The sequence below is a fragment of the Dipodomys ordii genome, unplaced genomic scaffold (genome assembly GCF_000151885.1).
Source record: "Dipodomys ordii isolate 6190 unplaced genomic scaffold, Dord_2.0 Scaffold36, whole genome shotgun sequence".
In the NCBI taxonomy this organism is placed as follows: Eukaryota; Metazoa; Chordata; class Mammalia; order Rodentia; family Heteromyidae; genus Dipodomys; species Dipodomys ordii.
The window spans coordinates 3,179,980-3,200,959 of record NW_012267252.1 but is presented as its reverse complement, the minus strand read 5'-3'; the positions used below and the strand labels follow the sequence as shown (position 1 = coordinate 3,200,959).

The 20,980-nt window shown below is 41.3% G+C and overlaps 1 protein-coding gene across 1 annotated transcript in view; it reads right to left on the bottom strand.

Annotated features, from left to right (window-relative positions):
• The window catches only part of Entpd7 (ectonucleoside triphosphate diphosphohydrolase 7), a 33,257-nt gene extending 18,330 nt beyond the window's left edge, over window positions 1-14,927 (bottom strand). The window contains exons 1-5 of the mRNA XM_013017632.1: window positions 14,783-14,927; window positions 14,425-14,527; window positions 12,109-12,291; window positions 5,542-5,747; window positions 5,158-5,308 (exon numbers count right to left, since the gene is read on the bottom strand). Coding sequence (XP_012873086.1) covers window positions 5,158-5,308; window positions 5,542-5,747; window positions 12,109-12,291; window positions 14,425-14,432 — 548 coding nt within the window. The 5' untranslated portion in view covers window positions 14,433-14,527; window positions 14,783-14,927. The remainder of the gene's footprint in view (window positions 1-5,157; window positions 5,309-5,541; window positions 5,748-12,108; window positions 12,292-14,424; window positions 14,528-14,782) is intronic.
• Between the last annotated feature and the right edge of the window lie 6,053 nt (window positions 14,928-20,980).

Genomic DNA, 20,980 nt, shown 5'->3' with positions numbered 1-20,980 from the left:
TTATTCTTATTGTATCCTTGTTCATCTATCTCATCTACTTGTCCAGCTCTGCTACTGTTTGGTGAATCTCCTCTGCTTTCAAAGGTTTAAACTGCCTTCAAAGTATAGTCTCCAATTTAAAGAGTAATATGGTAATAGTAGTATACTTTCCCCTTATACAAACTTAAAATCTGAGATGGTTCCATGCCTCTCAGAGGGTATGAATAAACTATAGGAAATTACAGCACAGATTAGTAATCTACAAAACACATGTAACTGCCTTAATTCTAATTACTGCAAAAGAAAGATGTAAGCTGAAGAACACACCCTCAGATTTTTCATAGTGCACAAACATTGCTTTATATGGGCTGGGGAAGTGGCTCAGTGGTAGAGTGCTTGCCTTGCATGCATAAGGCCCTGGGTTCAATTCCTCAGTACCACATAAGCAGAAAAAGCCGGAAGTGGTAATGTGGCTCAAGTGGTAGAGCGCTAGCCTTGAGCTGAGGAGCTGAGGGACAGTGTTCAGGCCCTACGACTGACAAAAAAATAAAATAAAATAAATAGAAAAAGAAAAACATAAAAAAACCACAATGCCTTGCATCACAAGGCATAGTTCTCTTAGTTCCATAAGCTTTTATGCAATCCTTTACATAAGCTAACAATTAACTTCTTAATCTCTGTATTTCAAGGTGTTTCTTTTTCCTTAATAAAAATCTTATCATGAAAAAAACCCACCTCAGATCAGGTTCAAAATCCAAAGTGTATCACAACATTTCCAATTCAGAGATGACATGTAAAATGTAATATCTGAGGTGGTTTTTCTCTTAATGTCTTAAGTATGTCAACAGTATTATCAAAGAAAAACCAAAACAAAGCTGCGCGTTATTAGTATGAATCTAGGCAAAATGGTGGTTGAAAATGTGCTGGTGATGGTAGCTCGTGCCTATTGTAATCCCAGCACTTTGGGGAAGCTAAGGCAAAATTGTGAGATCTAGGCCAGTCTAACTTCATAATAAGACCTTGATTCTAAATGAATGCATTAATTAGTTTAGCTAGTCAAATAAGAAATCAAACAAGAAATAAATTTCCTTCTTTTCTTCCTCCCATCCAGGTACCAGTGGCTCATGTCTGTAATCCGACCTACTCAGAAGCTTGAGATCTGAGGATCATAATTTGAAGCCAGCCTGGGCATTTAAGTCTTTGAAACTCTTATTTCCAATTAACCAGAAAAAAAGCCAAAAGTGGCAGTGTGGCTCAAGTGATAGAATACTAGTTTTGAGTGAAAAAGCTAAGGGACAGTGCTCAGGTCCTGAGAGAGCCATTTTCTTGTATTTTTTAAATTATTCATTATAAAAATATTCTATAGAAGCCAGTCACTAGTGACACATGCTAATAATCCTAGCTACTGAGAAGGCTGAGATGTGAAGATTATAGTTTGAGGCAGGAAAGCCCAAAAGTCTGTCTCCAACTAACCAGCAAAAAAGCTGGACTACAGGCATGGCTCAAGTGGTAGAGTGCCAGCCATGTGTGAGCAAGAACAAGAGGGTTCAAGTCTTGGTATTGGAAAAAAAAATAAGCTACTGACTCAGACAGTGGTGACTATGACTTAGTAAAGTATATTGTTAGCACATATAAGTAGAGAGTTATACTTGAGGTAATAATTTCCCAATATGTCATGTATAGTGTCTAGAAGAGTTCACTGTTACACAGACTAAAGTCTTATAAAAAGTTCATAGAAAACAAGAGCATGTGTTATCTCCTGATAAGGTGTACTTCTAAGCTACCTGTAGGGGAGACCTTGTTTACTCTAATGATGACAGGGAAGAATGGTCACCAACCTTCATTACTGTTCACAATGTAAATTACCAATACCACTTTTCTAAAGAGCAATAATCCAGGATTGCTCCAAAAATTTAAATGTGCTTATTGATCTTTGACCTGGCTATTACACTTTCAGAAATTATTCCAAGGAATGAAGAGAGGAATACGACAAAATTTTTTATTATAATATTGGAAAACCAGAAATAATATAAAAGAAATGAGGTCAATTTATACCTACATGTATGAGTTAAAAAGATGTTCAATATACTTTGTTGAATTCTACGAGGTTACAAAAATAGTATGTGTAATATGATTACATCATGTAAAAACAAAACAAAACTTCATGTACTTCATATTGAATTTTTAAAATTCAATGAGATTTATTCTTAAAATTTTTCATGACAAAATATTGGTAACTACTGAAGTTAATATAAAAAATTGGGAGGGTGAAATATTATTCTGTGAATATCTTTGTAATTTTTCAAGGGTGTTTCTATTACAAAATTAAAGAGTAGGAAAATCCTATTTGGCTGTTGGCAGAGAAAACAGACTAAGTTCTAATAAATTCAAAATACAATCTGGGTGACTCAACCACATATTAAATATTATTCACAAATGCTAACAAGGTAGTAAATCATTAATCATACAAAACAGGCGCTTGCAATGATAGTCACACTTACATCAACAACTAACTTGTCCTGAGAGGCAGCAATAATCTCATAAAACCCAGAATAGGGGTATGCGTTATTGAGAGATGATCAGAAGACAAGTAAAAAGTATGACACATTTCTTTAAAAATTCTCAATAAGATAAAAATTAGTATTCAGAGCTTCCACACTGACAGCTAACATCCTAGACAAATGGAGTGGAGTTATGCAGTGGATTTTGTTTTGGTGGAAACTTCTTTGACAGCAACAATGCTGGGTCATGCTGGGCCATGCCAGATGAGGCAATAGTCTCTCTTGCTCCAGACACATAAAGGTAACCAAATCACCAATCAGATGCCTCTAGATAACCCTGCGAGTGACTCTGCCTCTCTGGCCTCTGGATCATCTTTTTCCTGGCCCTCCTCTTGGAAGACTTGGGGCCATTCAGACACTTTGAAATGACATCTCCATCTTGTGTCAACTATTCTCTTCCCAGACTTTCTAAAAAAAAATTTTTTTTTTTACAGTGTGAATACTATTTACGTCAGAAACAAAAATTCTAAATTGTATGTGCAGTATTATGGTAACTTTGTGGAGATCAGATACAGATTATACAGAGAGAAGAAAGTGAAACAAAATGAAACAGTTTTGACTGAGGAATAGGAATGTAAAATTTGATCTAGTTTACCTTTAAGGTTTCCTTAAGTGGGCTGGGAAGGTGGCTCAGTGGTAGAGTGCTTGCCTTGCATGCTCAAGGCCCTGGGTTCGATTCCTCAGCACCACATAAGCAAGAAGAAAAAAGCCGGAAGTTGCGCTGTGGCTCAAGTGGTAGAGCACTAGCCTTGAGCTGAAGAGCTTAGGGACAGTGCTCAAGCCCAGAGTTCAGGCCCCATGACCGGACCAAAAAAAAAAAAAAAAAAAAGATTTCCTTAAGTGATGTAGTGAGGTTGAAATCATACTACTTAAGGTTTGGTTTTAAAAATAAGTAAAAACAAATTGAGATTTTGTAAAGGACCCAGATGTATGAGGAAATAAGCAAGGACCTCATGGTGACAAGTGGCTGCATAAATAATCTGCTTTTCAACCGTAAGATACTAGCTGTGAGTTTAAACAGGAAGAAAGACTGGTGGGTGTCATAGATCACAAAACAAAAAAGAAAAAAACTATTTAAATGAAAGAAAAGAAGTCTACTGAAAGCAGCACTGTTGAATGGTATCTCGTCTGACATGAAGTCTTATATATATGAACGGGATTTTTGTTACTGTTTTTTAAAGAGGCCAAATATAGATATGAAAATTTGTGGAAAAGGGAACTATTATTTACCAAAGGAAAATATTTAAGGTAATAAAAAGTACTCAATGCCTATGAGACTGTGATTGTTCTTGGAAGCAGGATTCTAAAATTAATGTTGTCAATGATTTCATTAATTTAACATCAAAAGCACAGACAAGAGCTGGGATGTAGCTCAGTGGCAAAGTACTTGCCTAGCAGGTGCAACATCCTGGGTTTGGTCCCAAGTACCAAAAAAGAAAAGACAAAAAAACACAGTTAAGAAAACAAACAAACAGCACTGAACTAAAAAGTGGGACAATATCACACTGCAAAGCTTCTGAACAACAAAAAAATGATCAACAGAGCAAAAAGACAAGTCAAAGAATAAATGAAAACAACAAACCACATTTCCAATTAGAGGTTAATCTTCAAAACCTAAAAGAAACTTACAACTCTATAGCAGTAGTAATAGTAGTAATAATAATAATCGATTTAAAAATAGGTTAAAGATTTGATCAGCTGGGCACTGGTGGCTCATGCCTGTAATCCTGCTCAGGAGACTGAGATCTCAGGTTCAAAGCTAGCCCAGACAAGAAAGCCCATGAGACTTTTATCTCCAATTAACCCCAGAAAAGAGGAAGTGTCCCTGTGGCTCAAAGTAGTAGAGCACTAGCCTTGAGCAAAAGAGCTGACTCAGGGACAGTGCCCAGGCCCTTAATTCAAGCCCTATGACCCAGGGGGGTAAAATCACAAAAAAACAAAGTTCAGAGAGTTCACTCCTACCCTATGTCCATAGCAAGTATGGTGGGATCAAGGAACTGTCAAATCACAAAGCAGGATTCTGACCTAAATATAACCTTCTCCTCTTTCTTCTGCTCTTCTAAAGCAGGAACAATGATCGGGAGACAAGATGTTAGACTGAATTGCTGAGGTCAAATGGAAAAGACTTGATTGACTGGGGCTGATGGTGATGAAGACAGATTTGTGTAGCTATAAGAGGAAGGACTCACTAGTTATCACTGGGAATCAGGTAGGGTCATAGAGGACATTGTAAAAGGCAGCATTGCTACCTGAGCTCTCCTGCTACCCATCAGCAGTTACCCAGTTCATTGGGTGATCCTCCTACTGCTCTCTAAAAGTCAATGCTTTGTGATTCAACCCTTCAGATATTGGGGACCAATATCTGTCTGATATTGGGGACCAATATCTGTCTGCAAATATCCCCCAATATCTGCAGCAAATAATAGGAAGATGTAAGTGACTGATGAGACAGTAAGTGGGTATAGAGGTGGGTGTGCACTATCTCTGAGCAGGAAGCCCTTAGGTACCCTGTGAATTCTCCATGGCATACCACATCTACCTCCAGAGAAGGAAGCCACAAAAGATGAAGCACAGAACAGGCCCTTCAACCCTATGGCATTCACATCCAACATCGTACCTCTCAGGTAGAAGCCTCATGCCTGCTGTGCAGAGGATGTAAAGCGGGGTCTCCTTGTGCTTCTTCACAGGCACGTGAGCAGCAGCAAAGCTCAGCAGAGGACGAAGGTAATCGCTGGCATGTTCTGGGGTGTCTGCCATTGCAGAGATTCCTTAAGTGAAATACGACACTTGAGAAGCAGATCACGTAAGATGTAAAAAACTAACATCTTATAATGTTCTTATTAAAATCCTAAACATTTATTTGTTTGCTTATTTATTGGTTCAAGATGAGTGGGTGACAAGGAATGAGATATTCCTCCCACTACTCAGACTCCTGCAAAGTCTCTCTCATGCCTATAGTAGGTAAGAAGAGATTAATTACAAGAAGTATTCTGATAAGTACCTGGTTTGATTTTTTTAACCACAGGTTGGCTGTTGCGGTCTCTCATTTGTTTGATGTCCAGCAGGTCGTGAGGGTTCCCATTATGTTTTGGCCAGAAATATACAAAAATCCGGGAGCCACTGCTCCCACAGTCTACCACAAGTCCATAATTGAGATTTGGGTCTTCAGTGTCAGTGGCTTCAAGATCTCCTACCCGAGCCAAATACCTAAGCCAGGTACAAAGAGAAATCAGCCAGGTCTATGAAGGGTATCAGCACATAGTTGGTTTGCTCATGAGTCTTCACCAGATGCCCATATGAGCCAAGGACAAAGAACAGCAAGTCCCTCCAGAAGAAGGAAACAGTGTTGGCCATATGTACTGAAGTGTAGGAAGCAACAGTTGGTTGGCTGACCTATGAGCCACTAATATTAAATACCTAAAAGACTCTCCACATCTGAGGCAGTTCTGAAACTGGCGAGGCTAACATTAAAAGGCTTATAGGCCTAAATTAATTACTGGATTTTGTTGTGATAAGCCACTAGTTTTTTTTTGTTGTTGTTGTTGTTTTTTGGTTGTTTGTGGGGCTTGAACTCTGGCCTTGGGTGCTGTCCCTCAGCTCTTCAGCTCAAGGTCAGTGCTCTACTGCTTGAGCCACAGCGCCACTTCCGGTTTTCTATTGGTTTATTGGAGATAAGAGTTTCACAGACTTTCCTGCAGGGGCTGGCTTTGAACTGTGATCCTCAGATCTCAGCCTCCTAAGTAGCTAGGATTACAGGCATGAGCCACCGACACCCGGCTAAGCCACAATATTTTTTATTGATTTTTATTACCCACACTAGATAACTGCAAAAAATTTATTTTCTACTTATGTATCCTTTTTGTATATAAGCATAAAGAATACCATAGGACAATGATCACTTAACATGGGTATCTGAGTGGTGATTTTTTTTAACTGCATTTTCCTTTTTGTTTTTTGCTTTGTACTTATACTGCCAGAATTGCATTTATTTAAAAAAAAATGTAGGGCTGGGAAGGTGGTTCAGTGGTAGAGCGCTTGCCTTGCATGCATGAGGCCCTGGGTTCGATTCCTCAGCACTACATTAGCAAAAAGAAAAAAGCGGGAAGTGGTGCTGGGGCTCAAGTGGTAGAGTGCTAGCCTTGAGCTGAAGAGCTGAGGGACAGCGCCCAGGCCCAGAGTTCAGGCCCCACAACCGGACCCACCCCCCAAAAAAAATGTATTCATGAGATAAGATAATGTAAAACACAATATAGTTAATATTACAATCTGTGTGTGCTTCTCCAAAGTTCATAGGTTAAAACTTAATCCCTCATGTGGGAATATTAAGAGGGGAGGACTTTAGGAGGTGATTATAAGTCACAGATTTTTTTTTTTTTTTTTTTTGGTCGTGGGGCCTGAATTCTGGGTCTGGGCGCCATCCCTGAGCTCTTCAGCTCAAGGTTAGCGTTCTACCACTTGAGCCACAGCGCCACTTCCGGTTTTCTATTGGTTTATTGGAGATAAGAGTTTCACAGACTTTCCTGCAGGGGCTGGCTTTGAACTGTGATCCTCAGATCTCAGCCTCCTAAGTAGCTAGGATTACAGGCATGAGCCTTGGCCTGAATTCTGGGTCTGGGCGCCATCCCTGAGCTCTTCAGCTCAAGGTTAGCGTTCTACCACTTGAGCCACAGCGCCACTTCCGGCTTTTTCTGCTTATGTGGTGCTGAGGAATTGAGCCCAGGCCTCAGGCATGCAAGGCAAGCATTCTTACCACTGAGCCACCTTCCCAGCCCCGAAGCCACAGATTTTTTTAAAGGTAACTCAAGCCAAAGTAGTGCTCTTCTTTCCCATTACAGAAGAGTTCTTAACTTCACATACTTCACAGATTGTTCTCTGGCCACCATCTGCTCTGCTTCTCTTGGACAAGGTTCTAGATCTCATTGGCAACTTACCTTTTCCTAAATTTTACTTCCAGTGCAAAACTGTTGCTTTCTCCTTCCACAAGCAAGATGAGGAGAAAAAATAGAACATTCTGATTTTGAAACTACAGAGGGAAAACCCACACATGGGCTTCTAACATCCTAGATCATATCACCTGAGAAGTGATAGACAAAATTCCGCCAATAGCTGAAAGTAAATTCAGGTTCAAAATTTTTTTCCAGTAGAAAATAATTAAATTAAATTATATATATATATGAAAAATTAACTAGTTTCATACATATTAAGACACAAGAGCAAGTGCAAGAGAGATCCTCATTTCAAATTAAGTAGTGCCTTGTTTACTGAGACCACAGAAGAATAGGGAAGAATGAATGCAATGGTCCTATGAACACCTTTTCCTGATCAAAGGTTTCCAAACTTGTTCTGTGAAGACAAAAGCATGACACACTCTGAGGAACACCACAAAATACCAACAAAGATATCATGTGAATCAGGAACAATTTACATAGGAATATGACTGTGATATATATTACAACATAAGCACTGTTAAACTAAGATGACCAGTAATTCTGTTAATTTCCAGCTATGTGTTTTACAATTCTAGCATCAGTTAGTGCTCAACCACACTGAAGCACTACCTGTGCCTACAAAAATAACACATTATGGAAGGAAAACTATAAATGGAGGCAATGCTGTCCCTTATCTTCAGGGTATACTTTCAGGGCAGAGATGGGAACCAATGAACAGAAAAATCAAATGATATACTATGAATAACATTTAATTAGTCAGTCAATGTACCAGGAAATCTTAGATATTTTATTCTTAATTCAAATGACAAATAAAAGGCAGACTTTTTTAACTTTAGACATAAAGAAAATTAGATTACCAAACATTAAGAATCCTGTCCAAGATCATCTAGCTGGCAAATGACTATAGCTGATTAACCCTAAAATCAAGCCTCTTTCCCATACAGATCTCCCCATGAAAACATAACTGAGCCTTATAGCAACATTATCAACCCAGGCTGCAAATTAAAATCCTGTCCAGAAGAGATACTATAATTTACATTTGCTGACAGTTCCCAAGTGACTTTGATACACAAAAGCTAAACATCTATTATTTATGGTCATTAATTAGCATAAAATACTAAAGACCATGTAATAAACATTTTAACAAACACATAGAACTGTCTGCCATTATAGAAATTATCTGTAGAAATGTTATTCTCTTTTTTTTGGGGGGGAGGGGGGTCCGGTCATGAGGCCTGAACTCTGGGCCTGGGCTCTGTCCCTCAGCTCTTCAGCTCAAGGCTAGCACTCTACCAATTAAGCCACAGCACCACTTCTGGCTTTCTTTCTTTTTGCTTATGTGGTGCTAAGGAATCGAACCCAGGGCCTCATGCATGCAAGGCAAGCACTCCACCACTGACCCACTTTCCCAGCCCCATTATTCTCTTTTTTAATAAATGTTCTTTCTCTAACATCACTGTCAAACTGCCAGATATTATTGATCATTGTTATCAGGGTTCCTGGATCTATTAACACACCCTACCCACCACCAACCATCTAATTTATTATCTAGTATGTGGTGAAATGAGAGAACCATGCTAATTAAAATAGAAAACAAGTTTTATAGGAGAACCCATCTTATCAGCAAAGTACATGTACTTTTAGGGCATGAACTCAGTGGTATCAAATTTGGTTACTCATGGGTCTTTTCTGATTAATATCTGATTCCTTGTTCCTGATTCTTAACTAAGTACAGTTCTTGATTCTTTGTTGCTGAGCCTACACACTTGTATATAAACTGTTATCTCGCTAGGAAATAATTATCCAAGTCTGCCTTTCTGGTTATGTACTTTATGAGTTCAGGAGCCACGTTTCATTCATCTTTGTACCCCAGGGCCTAACACAATGTCATGTGCACAGCAAGCTGTCAGTGAATATTAGCCTCCTAAATGACTCATGGGAGCTGCCACGAGTAAAGTTAATGACTTATGGTAATTTGTGGCAATATGGACATAAGCTTTCATGAAATAATAATGAGCCCTAAGGTCTGACTGCTTAGCCAGAGCTTTACAAAGTGTTAGGGCTTTGGTAATATCATTGTAGTGGCACAGTCTGGGTGTTCCTCATCCCTACGGCTAACTTGATTCAATTCAATTTACTAACAAATACTTATTGGATCTGGTCATCTGGGATACAGTGGCAGATAAGAGCTATCAGCGAGTTCTGCCTCCCCCATATTGAAAGAATGATCTTACTCTGACTCTTTGGCTTCCAGCTAAGTTCAGGCCACTAAGTTCAGGCCACTTGCTTTATTTTCTGTATTTTCTTCCGATTCATTCTCCACAATGCCATAAAAGTAAGTTTTCTTTTAAAAAGTGAGTTAGGGGCGGGAAGTTGGCTCAGTGGTAGAGCGCTTGCCTTGCATGCCTGAGGCCCTGGGTTCGATTCCTCAGCACTACAAAAGCAAAAAGAAAAAAGCCGGAAGTGGCACTGTGGCTCAAGTGATAGAGTGCTAGCCTTGAGCTGAAGAGCTAAGGGACAGCGCTCAGGCCCAGAGTTCAGGCCCCACGACTGGATACCGCCCCCCCAAAAAAAAAAGTGAGTTAGATCATATCACTCTTTAAAATCTTTCATGGCCTTCTGTTTGCAGTTAGGGTGATATTCAAATCCTATAAAATGACTTAACAGGCCCAGCCTGAACTACTCCTTAAGCCATATAGCTCACTACTCACTCTCTAATAGCCTATGCTAGTGGTATTGACCTACATGGAGTTCCTTTATCAGACTTTACCATCTTCTAGCTGGAAAGCTCAGATCTTTTTTTTTTTTTAAATTCGAACAGCACTGAAGAAACTCAACTTATGAATTTGGTCTGACTGCTATAGTCACCCAAACTGTCTTTCCTCTTCTAGAAAGGAAGATACAAAAACACAAATGAACAGAGCTAGTAACAAAGAAAAGGTTGGAAACTCAAGTTTCTTGAAAAAAGGTACCAAAGTCTCTGTGTCCTGGTACACACTAGCACTTGCACATTGTGGATCCTCAATAACTTCTTGTTTCATTAATGACAAAAATGAATAGGAAAGCTAGGCGCTGGTGGCTCACACCTATAATCCTAGCTACTCAGGAGGCTGAGATCTGAGGATTGTGGTTCAAAGCCAGCCAGGGCAGGAAACTCCATGAGACTCTTATCTCCAATTAACCACCAGCAGACATCTCAGAAAGAATACAAACCAATGTACACTGAAACTTCATCTTAAAGTAACGGGGGGAAATCAACCCATATAGTTTTATATCAAATGAAAAATTCTGGGGGCAGGAGGAGGCTGGGAAGGGATGGGAAGGGGAAACAGAGGAGGCTACAATGCTTGATAAGAAATGTACTCATTATCTTGCCCATGTAATTGTAACCCCTCTGTACAGTATTTTCACAATAAAAAATTTTTTGAAAAGAAAAATTCTTTCAAAGGAAAGCAAAATAAGGACTTTCTCAGTCATACAAAAATTAAATATAAAAGTGGAGTCATGGCTCAAGTGGTAGAGTGACAGGTTTTTTTTTTTTTTTCTTGCTTTTTTTTGCTGGTCCTGGGCCTTTAACTAAGGGCCTGAGTGCTGTCCTTGAGCTTCTTTTGCTCAAGGCTAGTTCTCTACCACTTGAGCCACAGCACCACTTATTGAAGATAAGAGTCTCATGGGCTTTCTGCCTGTGCTGGCTTCAAACCACAATCTTCAGATCTCGAAACAGGAAAGGAAAAAACAGAAAAAAAGAACAAAACAGAAAAGTCCACAAGACTCTTCTTATCTCCAAAAAGCTGAAAATAGAGCTGTGGCTCACGTGGTAGAGGGCTAGCTTTGAGTGAAAAAGCTAAGAGACAGCACTCAGGCCCTGAGTTCAGGCACAAAAAGAAAACTTACATAGTAACCCAGCATGGTGGTACATACCTGTAATCCTAGCACAAGGATGTGGAGGCAGGAAGATCACATTTACTATATAGCCTGTACAAAGTGAGATCTTGCCTCAAAAACAGGTAATTCAACTTTTAAAGAAAGAAAGCTGAAGTAGCTATTTTAAGACAAGATTAGTAGATTTCAGAGCAAAGTATATCATCATGAACCAAAGAAATTTTTTAACAGATCAGCATGTACAACAGCTGGGTGGTAGTGGCTTTCAGAAGGCTGAGATCTGAGGATCAGAGTTTGAAGCCAGCCCAGGTAATTAACCAGGAAAAAGCCTAAGTGAAGGTGGTTTGGCCCAACTGGTTGAGTGCCAGCCTTGAGCAAAAAAACTAAGCAAAAGCTCCAGACTATGAATTCAAGCCCCCACCCATACCAGCACACACACACAGAAAAAAAAAAGTACAACAATTTTAAACATTTAAGCATCCAATAAGTCTCAGCCCACCAAGTAAGAAAATAGAAAGATTCCTTTCATGGTTAAAATGCAGTATCAACATTCCTGAACTAAAATTAAACACAGTCAAAATGGGGCTTAGGATATTAAGCAATAAGTAACATGGAATTTTGATAATAAGAGTATAATATCTCCCTAAAGGGCCAAAGGTTGTACTGCATCCAAAACCTTATCAAAATGTTTATGACATCAGTGCCTTGCTGATCAAAGTGATCTAAAGCTGACTCACCTTTCATATTGTCTATCTCTTGGTAATGAGGCTCCCCAATGTCGTAAGTCCATGATCAGCATAAGTAAAAGGAGACAGGATATGAAGAAGAGTACCAGGAATGCCACCCGCTGACGGAGAAATGGGCTCACTGTGGGCACAGTGAAGTACCAGGAAGGTGGGCAGAGGTAGGAAAAACTGATCCTAAAATGAGACAAATAGTTAAGTGCTTACAAACAATTCAATGCTTAGATTTTTTCTTTTGGTGGCGGTAGGGCTTGTACTCAGAGCCTGGGCTCTGTCCCTGAGTTCTTTTGCTCAGGGCTAGCACTCTACCACATTGAGCCACGGCTCCACTTCCAGTTTTCTGGTGTTTAATTGGAGATAAGAATCTCATGGACTTTCCTGCGGAGGCTGGCTTTACACTGTGATCCTCAGATCTCAGCCTCCTGAGCAGTTAGTATTACAGTCATGAGCCACCAGCTCCTAGCATTAAAAGCATTTCTTAAAGTGGATAACAGACTCCCTAATAAAGTCAAAGCTTTATGCTAACCTAAGTCTAAACATTCTTTTAGTCCTGAATTTTAGAAAAGGACCTACACAGTCCATGCAAATCAGAAAAACCTTATCTTCTCTTTTTCCAAACTTTGGATTCTAAGTATAATTCAAAGAATTAATCTCCTAATAATGAAAAGATTACCAGAGTCCTGAAGTGACTTGGCAATACTGGAGAATCAGATCAACCACAACATTCACAAGGAATGCTAGGGTTGGGAAGGTGGCTCAGTGGTAGAGCGCTTGCCTTGCATGCCTGAGGCCCTGGGTTCAATTCCTCTGCACCACATGAGCAAAAAGAAAAAAGCCGGAAGTGGCGCTGTGGCTCAAGTGGTAGAGCGCTAGCCTTGAGCTGAAGAGCTGAGGAACAGTGCCCAGGCCCAGAGTTCAGGCCCCACAACCGGACCCCCCAAAAAAAAAGTTTCACAAGAAATGCTATCAAGACCCAGGACAGTCAGAAGTTATTGCACTGGTTTTTAAGTGTTCTCATAGGTTATGTATGCACATAACTTTAAAATCAGTTTAAAAGGATAGATCGTGAAAAGTGGACCTTTTATCCTAACACTTTCTATCTCTCAGAGTCAGCTACTGGTAACCAGTTTCTATGTATTTTTCCAGAGATATTCTGTGGACACACAGGTATAATTACAAAACAATACATATGGTAAATTTCCTCTGTGCTTTACCAAGGTAGTAGGTTACTACTGCTCTTCATCTTTCCTAAACTTCACTCTATTTTAAAATGGTCCCATGTTGGGACATGTAGTTTCCACATCAATCCTTTAAAAAAAAACACCCTTCACTCTATTTTAAAATGGTCCCATGTTAGGACATGAAGTTTCCACATCAATCCTTTAAAAAAAAAAAAACCCTTCAGAATCTTGGTGCTGATGGCTCATGCCTGTAATCCTCGCTAGTCAGGAAGAGATCTGAGAATGGCAGTCAGAAGCCAGCCCCAGCTTGAAAGACTGTGAGACTCCTATCTCCAATAAACCACCAAAAAGTGGTAGAGCACTGGCCTTGAGCACAAAAGTTTAGGGACAGCACCTAAGCTCTGAGTTAAAGCCTCAAGACAGGAACCAAAAATAAATCTTCAGAGTATTATAATGTATGGATAAGTGTATTCACTTGTGAAGCTAGCTCACTTTTTCCAGTGATCCAAAACATCCTAAATCTATCTGCATTTTAATTTGTTTGTTGGTCGTAGGGCTTGAACTCAGGGCCTGAATGCTGTTCCTGAGTGAGCTCTTTCGCTAGAGCTCTATCACTTTGAGCCAAAGCTCCACTTGTGATTTTCTGATGGTTAAATGGAGATGAGACTCTCACAGACTTTCTTACCCACGCTGGCTTTGAACCACGATCCTCAGACCTCAACCAGCTGAGTAGCTAAGATTACAAGCATGAGCCACCAGAGCATGGCTTATCTGCTTTTTTAAAAGGTGGGGAGGGAGCCTCTTTGTTAAAATCCATCAGGGGACACCTCGCTTCATTAGGATTAGAACTTTCAAAGAGCATTTTTACAAGGCATCGCTTTGCAGATCTAAACCAGCAGACTTCCTCTACAACCTCATGGTTATGGACTGGAAACTATTACATCTACCATCAAATAAAATGAATAAAATATGCCTTTGGCCTTCTTTGCATATACCTGACCAGGATGCAAAGTCCAGGTGCAGTCCCAGGGCAAGCCCCACCAGTCAGAACTTGCAGATGGGGGCATGGGACAACCTGGCTACCACCCTTCCCAGAGTCCCCTGCTAGAGAGAAAGTATGCAGCCTTACCTAGCCATGGGTTCCCCTCAGTGGTCTCAACGTCTGTCACCTTCTTTTCCTTCTGCCCTGAGAAGGTGGCCTCCTTGTCCCAGGCATCTCCCAAGGCTGCAACCTGGAAAGAGTTGGCTGGGTGTCAGGCTTCTCGCTGGCCCACGAGACAGTACCTCCGGCCAGAATTCCAAGTCGTCCTCGCCCTGGCCTGGCTCTCGTTCCTCAGGCCCCGCGGACCCCAGCCGGCATCCTGGAAGCAGGGCGTTCTCGCGGGCCAGCTCGGCCCTGAAGGACCTGTCCGATGACAGGGATGGAGCGTCCTCGTTTCCTCTCCCTGTCCCTCCCTGTCCCGAAGCTCCTCCGCGCTCCCACTCACGGGATCCAGCGGCCTGCCGGTCCCTCTGCACCGTTCCAGCTCTGCCACCACGGCTCAAGCACCGCAGCCTCCAGACCAGCCGGAAGGAGGGCCCGCGCCGCCGGCGGCGCCACGTCCCCAAGGAAACCGCACCGAACCAATGACTGCCAGGGGACCCGCTAGAGAAGCCCGCCCCTCACGCAACCAGAGCCACGGGCGAATCCACGGCGTCGGCAGCACGTCCGTTCGCCAGAGTAGCCAATCCTCGATAAAGGAAAACCACTAATGCCCGCCCCGAGACTTCGAGCCGCGTCCAATAGGAAAAGTATCGGCCGAGGCTCCGCCTAGAGGGGTGGGTGGTGGGCACACAGGTGAGCTGCGCTGGACCGACATCTCGGCACCAGCTGCTTTCAGTGGCTCTGGTTGTCTCTGCTTCTGCTCCCAGAACCTGGCCCCAGCCGCTCCAGTGGGTGAGTCCGCTACACTGCAGCGTATTCGTTGCAGAAGTGCACCCCCAACCCACAACTAACATATGATGTTCTTAGTCTTCTTTGCTTTCACCAGCCCCATCTTTCATTTGCAGGAAGGGACAGCATAAAGCCTAAACCTTTTCGAACGTGTTACGTCTGTCATCTACCGGCTCAAGGGTAACTTCCCTCACTTCTCTTACTCCAGCGGGATACCCTTGTGTGAATTGCTTGTTCTGTCCCTCCACTTGCTAGACCGATGCCCACTCCTCTTCCCTTTTAACTCAAGGGTCATCTTCCTCCAAAAGCCTTACCTCGCCCCCACCTCCTTTATACATGCTGTCTGTTGCATCTACCACTTTGAATTGCAATTATATTGTCTGTCTGCCCTAGTAACCAGAGTATTCTTGAAGGCAAGACTATCTGCCTCTTATCTCTGTTCCCAGAGCAAGCCCACCCTCAGGGACATCAAAACAATTAATATGTGATAAATGAATGAGTGTGGTGAAAAAACAAAGACCACCTAAATGAGATCAAAGAGGCTTCCTCCCCCTCCCCCCCACAAAAAAGCTGGCTATAACCAGGAAATCAGTCACTGTCACTGGGTTTGGCAGAAGCTCAAAGACTGTCAGTGGAGTGAGGAAGCTTAATAGTAAAAAGGGGAGTGGGTTCATGTACACTCTGACTTGAGTGTATTGGGGAAAGTAAAGGTTGGCTAACTAAAAACATATTAGACAGATTTAAGAGAACATATTCTATCTCAGCTTGGTCCTGAGTTGGAGAAAGAGGGGCAAAAATATCCACATTGACCATAACTGACTGGGTCCTGATCATTCTGCACTGTTTGCCACAGAAGTTGTGGGTCAGACTTCTAATTGACATATAATCTGGCTATTGTCTAGTTTGTACATTCAATATGACTATTGTTTTCTCCTTCTACCACTCCCTTAACCTGGTGGTCTCAACCCATCCTTTCTTCTTCAATTCTCATTTCTCCTCTATCTCCAGTCCTCACACATACCTCACCTGAGCTCAGAAACCACACTGAACAAAACAGACCATGCATCAAGGTTGATAATAAACACAAAATTATATTGACATCAAGTATTAACATCAGAGCTCAGTTCAGTACCTAAACCAAAATAGACAAAGAGCTCAAAAAAACTTTTGATTTCTCTCATATCTATAGACTGTGCGTGCGTGTGTGTGTGTGTGTGTGTGTGTGTGTGTGTGTAATGAATGTGATTGTGGGATTTTTTTGTGGGGATGAGCAGAAGAGAGGAAAGGAAAAGAGAATTATGAGAGGTCAATAATATCAAAATACATTGTATCTGTTATGAAGATGGCCTATTAAACACAAAAGTGTTTAAGAAATAGCAATAGAAGGGGCTAAACTGATCAAATACAATATATGCATGCATGAAAGTACCAGCATAAAAACCCTTTATAACATTAATATACACTAGTAAAAATGTTTTGGATTTTTAAAATTTTATTGAAATTGCCATTGTGACTACTAAGTCTATCTATCTACATCTCTCTCTATATTTTTTTCAAATTCCAGTGTTCCATAAAATGGATGCTTTAAAGGTAAATATAATCCCTGTCTAATTTAAAGCAATATTTAATTCATAGGATTTAAGAACTACATTAGCTTACACTGAAACATCCTCCACAATTAAGATAATGTGAATAACTGCTGTCATAAAAGAAAAGAGGGGCTGGGAAGGTGGCTAAGTGGTAGAGTGCTTGCCTTGCATGCATGAGGCCCTGCGTTCAGTTCCTCAGCACCACATAAAAAGAAAAAGCCAGATATGGCACTTTGGCTCAATTGATAGAGTGCTAGCTTGGAACTAAAGAACTCAGGAACAGTGCCCAGGCTCCACTCCTAAGATTTTATTACTTTTCCTTTTTGCAAAATATTGATGTAAGGTCCGCTCCTGGATGGCTAGCAGACTCCACCCTCCTCACAGCAAAGTCTCCACCCATTACCTGCGTTACCTAGGCAACTGGGACACCTGGAAGAGGTCACATCTGCATCCGCTGAGGTCACATCTGAATTTGATGTGGCCACACTTTTCCCCGCCCATACCCTACATAAGGCCTAGCCCAGGCCCAGATGCTCTCTTGCTCTTGCTCTTCTTTTCTGCTCTCTCTCTGCTCTCTTGCTCTTCTTTTCTGCTCTCTCTCTCTCTGCTCTCTTGCTCTTCTTTTCTAGCTCTCTCTGCTCTAGCTCTTTCCTCTCTCTTTCCTCTCTTTCCCAGCCACGTGGAGTGCCAACCTTGCCTGGTCCCAGCAGGTCTACTGAATAAACCTACGCCTTATCTGAATACCACGTGAGTACTACTGTTCTTACCCCTCTCTCTGCTCTTTTCTAGCTCTTTCCTCTCTCTTTCCTCTCTTTCCCAGCTCTCTCTCATTCCCAGGCTTTTCCCAGCCACGTGGAGTGCCAACCTTGCCTGGTCCCATCAGGTCTACTGAATAAACCTACCCCTTACCTGAATACCACGTGCATGCTGCTGCTGTTCTTACTCGGTTACCTCTTTTAAAAAACCTAACAATTGACAGTTTAGTTTGGACAATAGGATTATCATGTAATGAGTCCATATGCCATCAGGCATTTCTTAAGTGTGAGTCTCTCTAAAACTCTGTAATGCTTATTAGGATGATTATTATTGTATGATTAAAAGCTCACATGGCTGAGTTCTGGGATTTCCACAAAACAGACCAAATAAAAAATGGCTGAGATGATTTCTATTTGTTGTAATTCAGCACTCTGAAACAAATTATAGAAACCCATATTTCCAAACAGGCATAACTTCTCTTTAAAGCTTTTCTACAATTACACTGGTAATTTTGTCAAGATGCTATTGCTGCCCATCATAAGCAAAGTCAGTCAAACCTGTCCTGTGTCAGTCTTCTTAGCTTCATTTACCAGTTCTTTCCTCCATACTTGATCATGCTCTCAGCTCTATAAAGGAGTTTATGTAGCCTTCACTCTAGCGAGTTTGTTCATCATGTATCCTTATAGCACCTCACTGTTTAAAACCAAACTTTTATCTCCCTTCTTTCACCCAAACTTCCTCCATCCATATTCCCATCTTTAACAAAATTCCCTATGACTCACCCAAGCAGGAACCTGTGAGTCATTCTTCTTTCTGTTTTCTCCATTTCCCTCCAACTGGTCATTAAGTGTTCTTAATTCAAATGCCTAAAATCTTTTCTAATGCCGCTTGACAAGGATTGTAGCTAATGGCTGTGCCTCTAGACACAGCTCCTCCTGAGTTCCCAATCTCCAATATGAGAGTATTATAAGATTTAATCATGGTACTTCTACACTTAAATTCCTTCAATCATTCCTTATCCCAACAGGATATCATCTAAATTCCAAAACACGGTGTGGTAGATTTTGCTGACTGGTCCCAAAACTAATACTCTCTCTTCTGCCTTGTTGAGTAACTACATCCCAATGCCTGGCTATGTTTGAAAAGTGCTAGGCTCCTATCCAGCCCTAAGGATTAAAAAGTCTAGCCTGTATGGCTGAACACTTCAGCTCCACTTACTGGTTTACTGTCTCCCTACATCTAGAATAACAACCCATCTTAGCAACAATTTGCTCTAGCATGAAAAAGTAATATTTATACATATGAGAACATTTTTATTTATCAGGTCGTGGGGCCTGAACTTTGGGCCTGGGTGCTGTCCCTCAGCTCTTCAGCTCAAGGCTAGTGTTCTACCACTTGAGCCACAGTGCCACTTCTGGCTTTTTCTGCTTATGTGATGCTGAGGAATTGAACCCAGGGCCTCATGCATGCAAGGTAAGCCCTCTACCACTGAGCCACTTTCCCAGCCCCAAGACAATTTTTTAAAAATTATTTACTGGGTGTGGTAGCATGTGCCTGTAATCCCTTTACTTGGGAGATTGAGGCAGAAGGATTACAAGTTTGAAGCTAGCCTACACTGTTTTTGTGTGTGTGTGTGTGTGTGTGTGTGTGTGTGGTTAAATTTAAAACTGATAGCCAAGACCTAATAAAACATAAAAACTAATATGAAGTTAGTAAGAAAAGATATGATATGGATTTGATAAAGATTTCTTAGATTCTACAGCAAAAGCAAGATCTACCAAAGAAAACTCTAAAAAATAAAGATCTACCCTTCAAAATACAGTACTGGGGAAAATGAAAAGCCACACAGAGGTAAAAAAAAAAATCTTTGTAAGGGGCTGGGAAAGTAGATGAGTGGTAGAGTGCTTGCCTCACATGCATGAGGCCCTGGGTTCTATTCCTCAGCACCACATAAACAGAAAAAGCCGGAGGTGGCGCTGTGACTCAAGTGGCGCACTAGCCTTGAGCTGAAGAGCTGAGGGACAGCACCTAGGCCCAAAGTTCAAGCCCCATGATAGACAAAAAAAAAAAAAAAATCTTTGTAAACTACAATCTGATAAGGGATTTGAATATGAAAATGAATTCTCAAAACAAAAGGGGGAAGCTGAGCACCAGCGGCTCACATCTATAATCTTAGCTATTCAGAAAGCTGAGACCTGAGGATCATGGTTTGAAGGCAGCTTAGGCCAAAAAGTCTATGAGACTCATATTTCCAATAAACTACTCAGAAAAAGCTGGAAATGGCACTGTGGCTCAAGTGGTAGAGGACTATGCTTGAGCATAGAGAAGCTTGGGGCCCTGAGTTCCAGCCCCAGGACTGACAAAAAAAAAAAGTGTGTGTATGTCAGGGTGGGGTGGAAAGGAATAAGTGAACAAAAAATTGGTACTTCATCAAAAAAAGATGATGGCAAATGAGCACAGATGTTCAGTTTCAACCTCATTTGTCATTAGGGAAATGCAAATTAAAACTACAATGAGATACTATATATCCACTAGAGTGGCTATTAAACAAACATGCAATAATTTGCCAAGAACAGGGTGGTACCATGTAATGAGGATCTTTAAGCTGCTCTCTGGAAAGACCCACATGAAGAGGAACAGATGATACCTGCCAATAGCCAGCCACAATTTGTCCCAGCCTAGCAAGATTTCAGATTCTGTAGCCCCAGCCAACTGTAACAGGTTCCTCACCCACAGAAGTAATAACAAATGTTTATTGTTTTAAGCTGCTGATTTCATGGTAATTTGTCATGAAACAATAGATAACTAATATACTACCACACAGGCTTAAAATAAATAAGCTATACTTTGGCTGGCACATAGGAAGCTCTTCACAGTAGCAGTTATTGTTATGCAATGCACACCTGTCTGTTTTTCACCAGAGAGTACGAGTTTCTGAAAAAGGAGAAATGCAGCTCATTTATTTCCTTTCGAGCACTTGCAGCCTCTCCTTACATTTCTCAGCCCCCTCAGAGCAAAGCTGTGCTGGGATTGATTCCTGCATGGACTTGAGCTTCATGAACAAGCTCTCCAAGCTATGCCCTTGCCTACAAAGGTAATTTTTAGCATTTTGTCACTGTGACTTAAAGAATAATTCCCTCTTCATCAAATATTTGCTTAGCACTTTTGTATAGTCGATGAAAAAAAATTTGGGGGGGGGGGAGTCCGGTTGTGGGGCCTAAAGTCTGGGCCTGGGCGCTGTCCCTCAGGTCTTCAGCTCAAGGCTAGCACTCTACCACTTGGGCCACAGCGACACTTCCGGCTTTTTTTCATTTTGCTTATGTGGTGCTGAGGAATCAAACCCAGGGCCTCAGGCATGCAAGGCAAGCGCTCTACCACTGAGCCATCTTCCCAGCCCCAGTCGATGA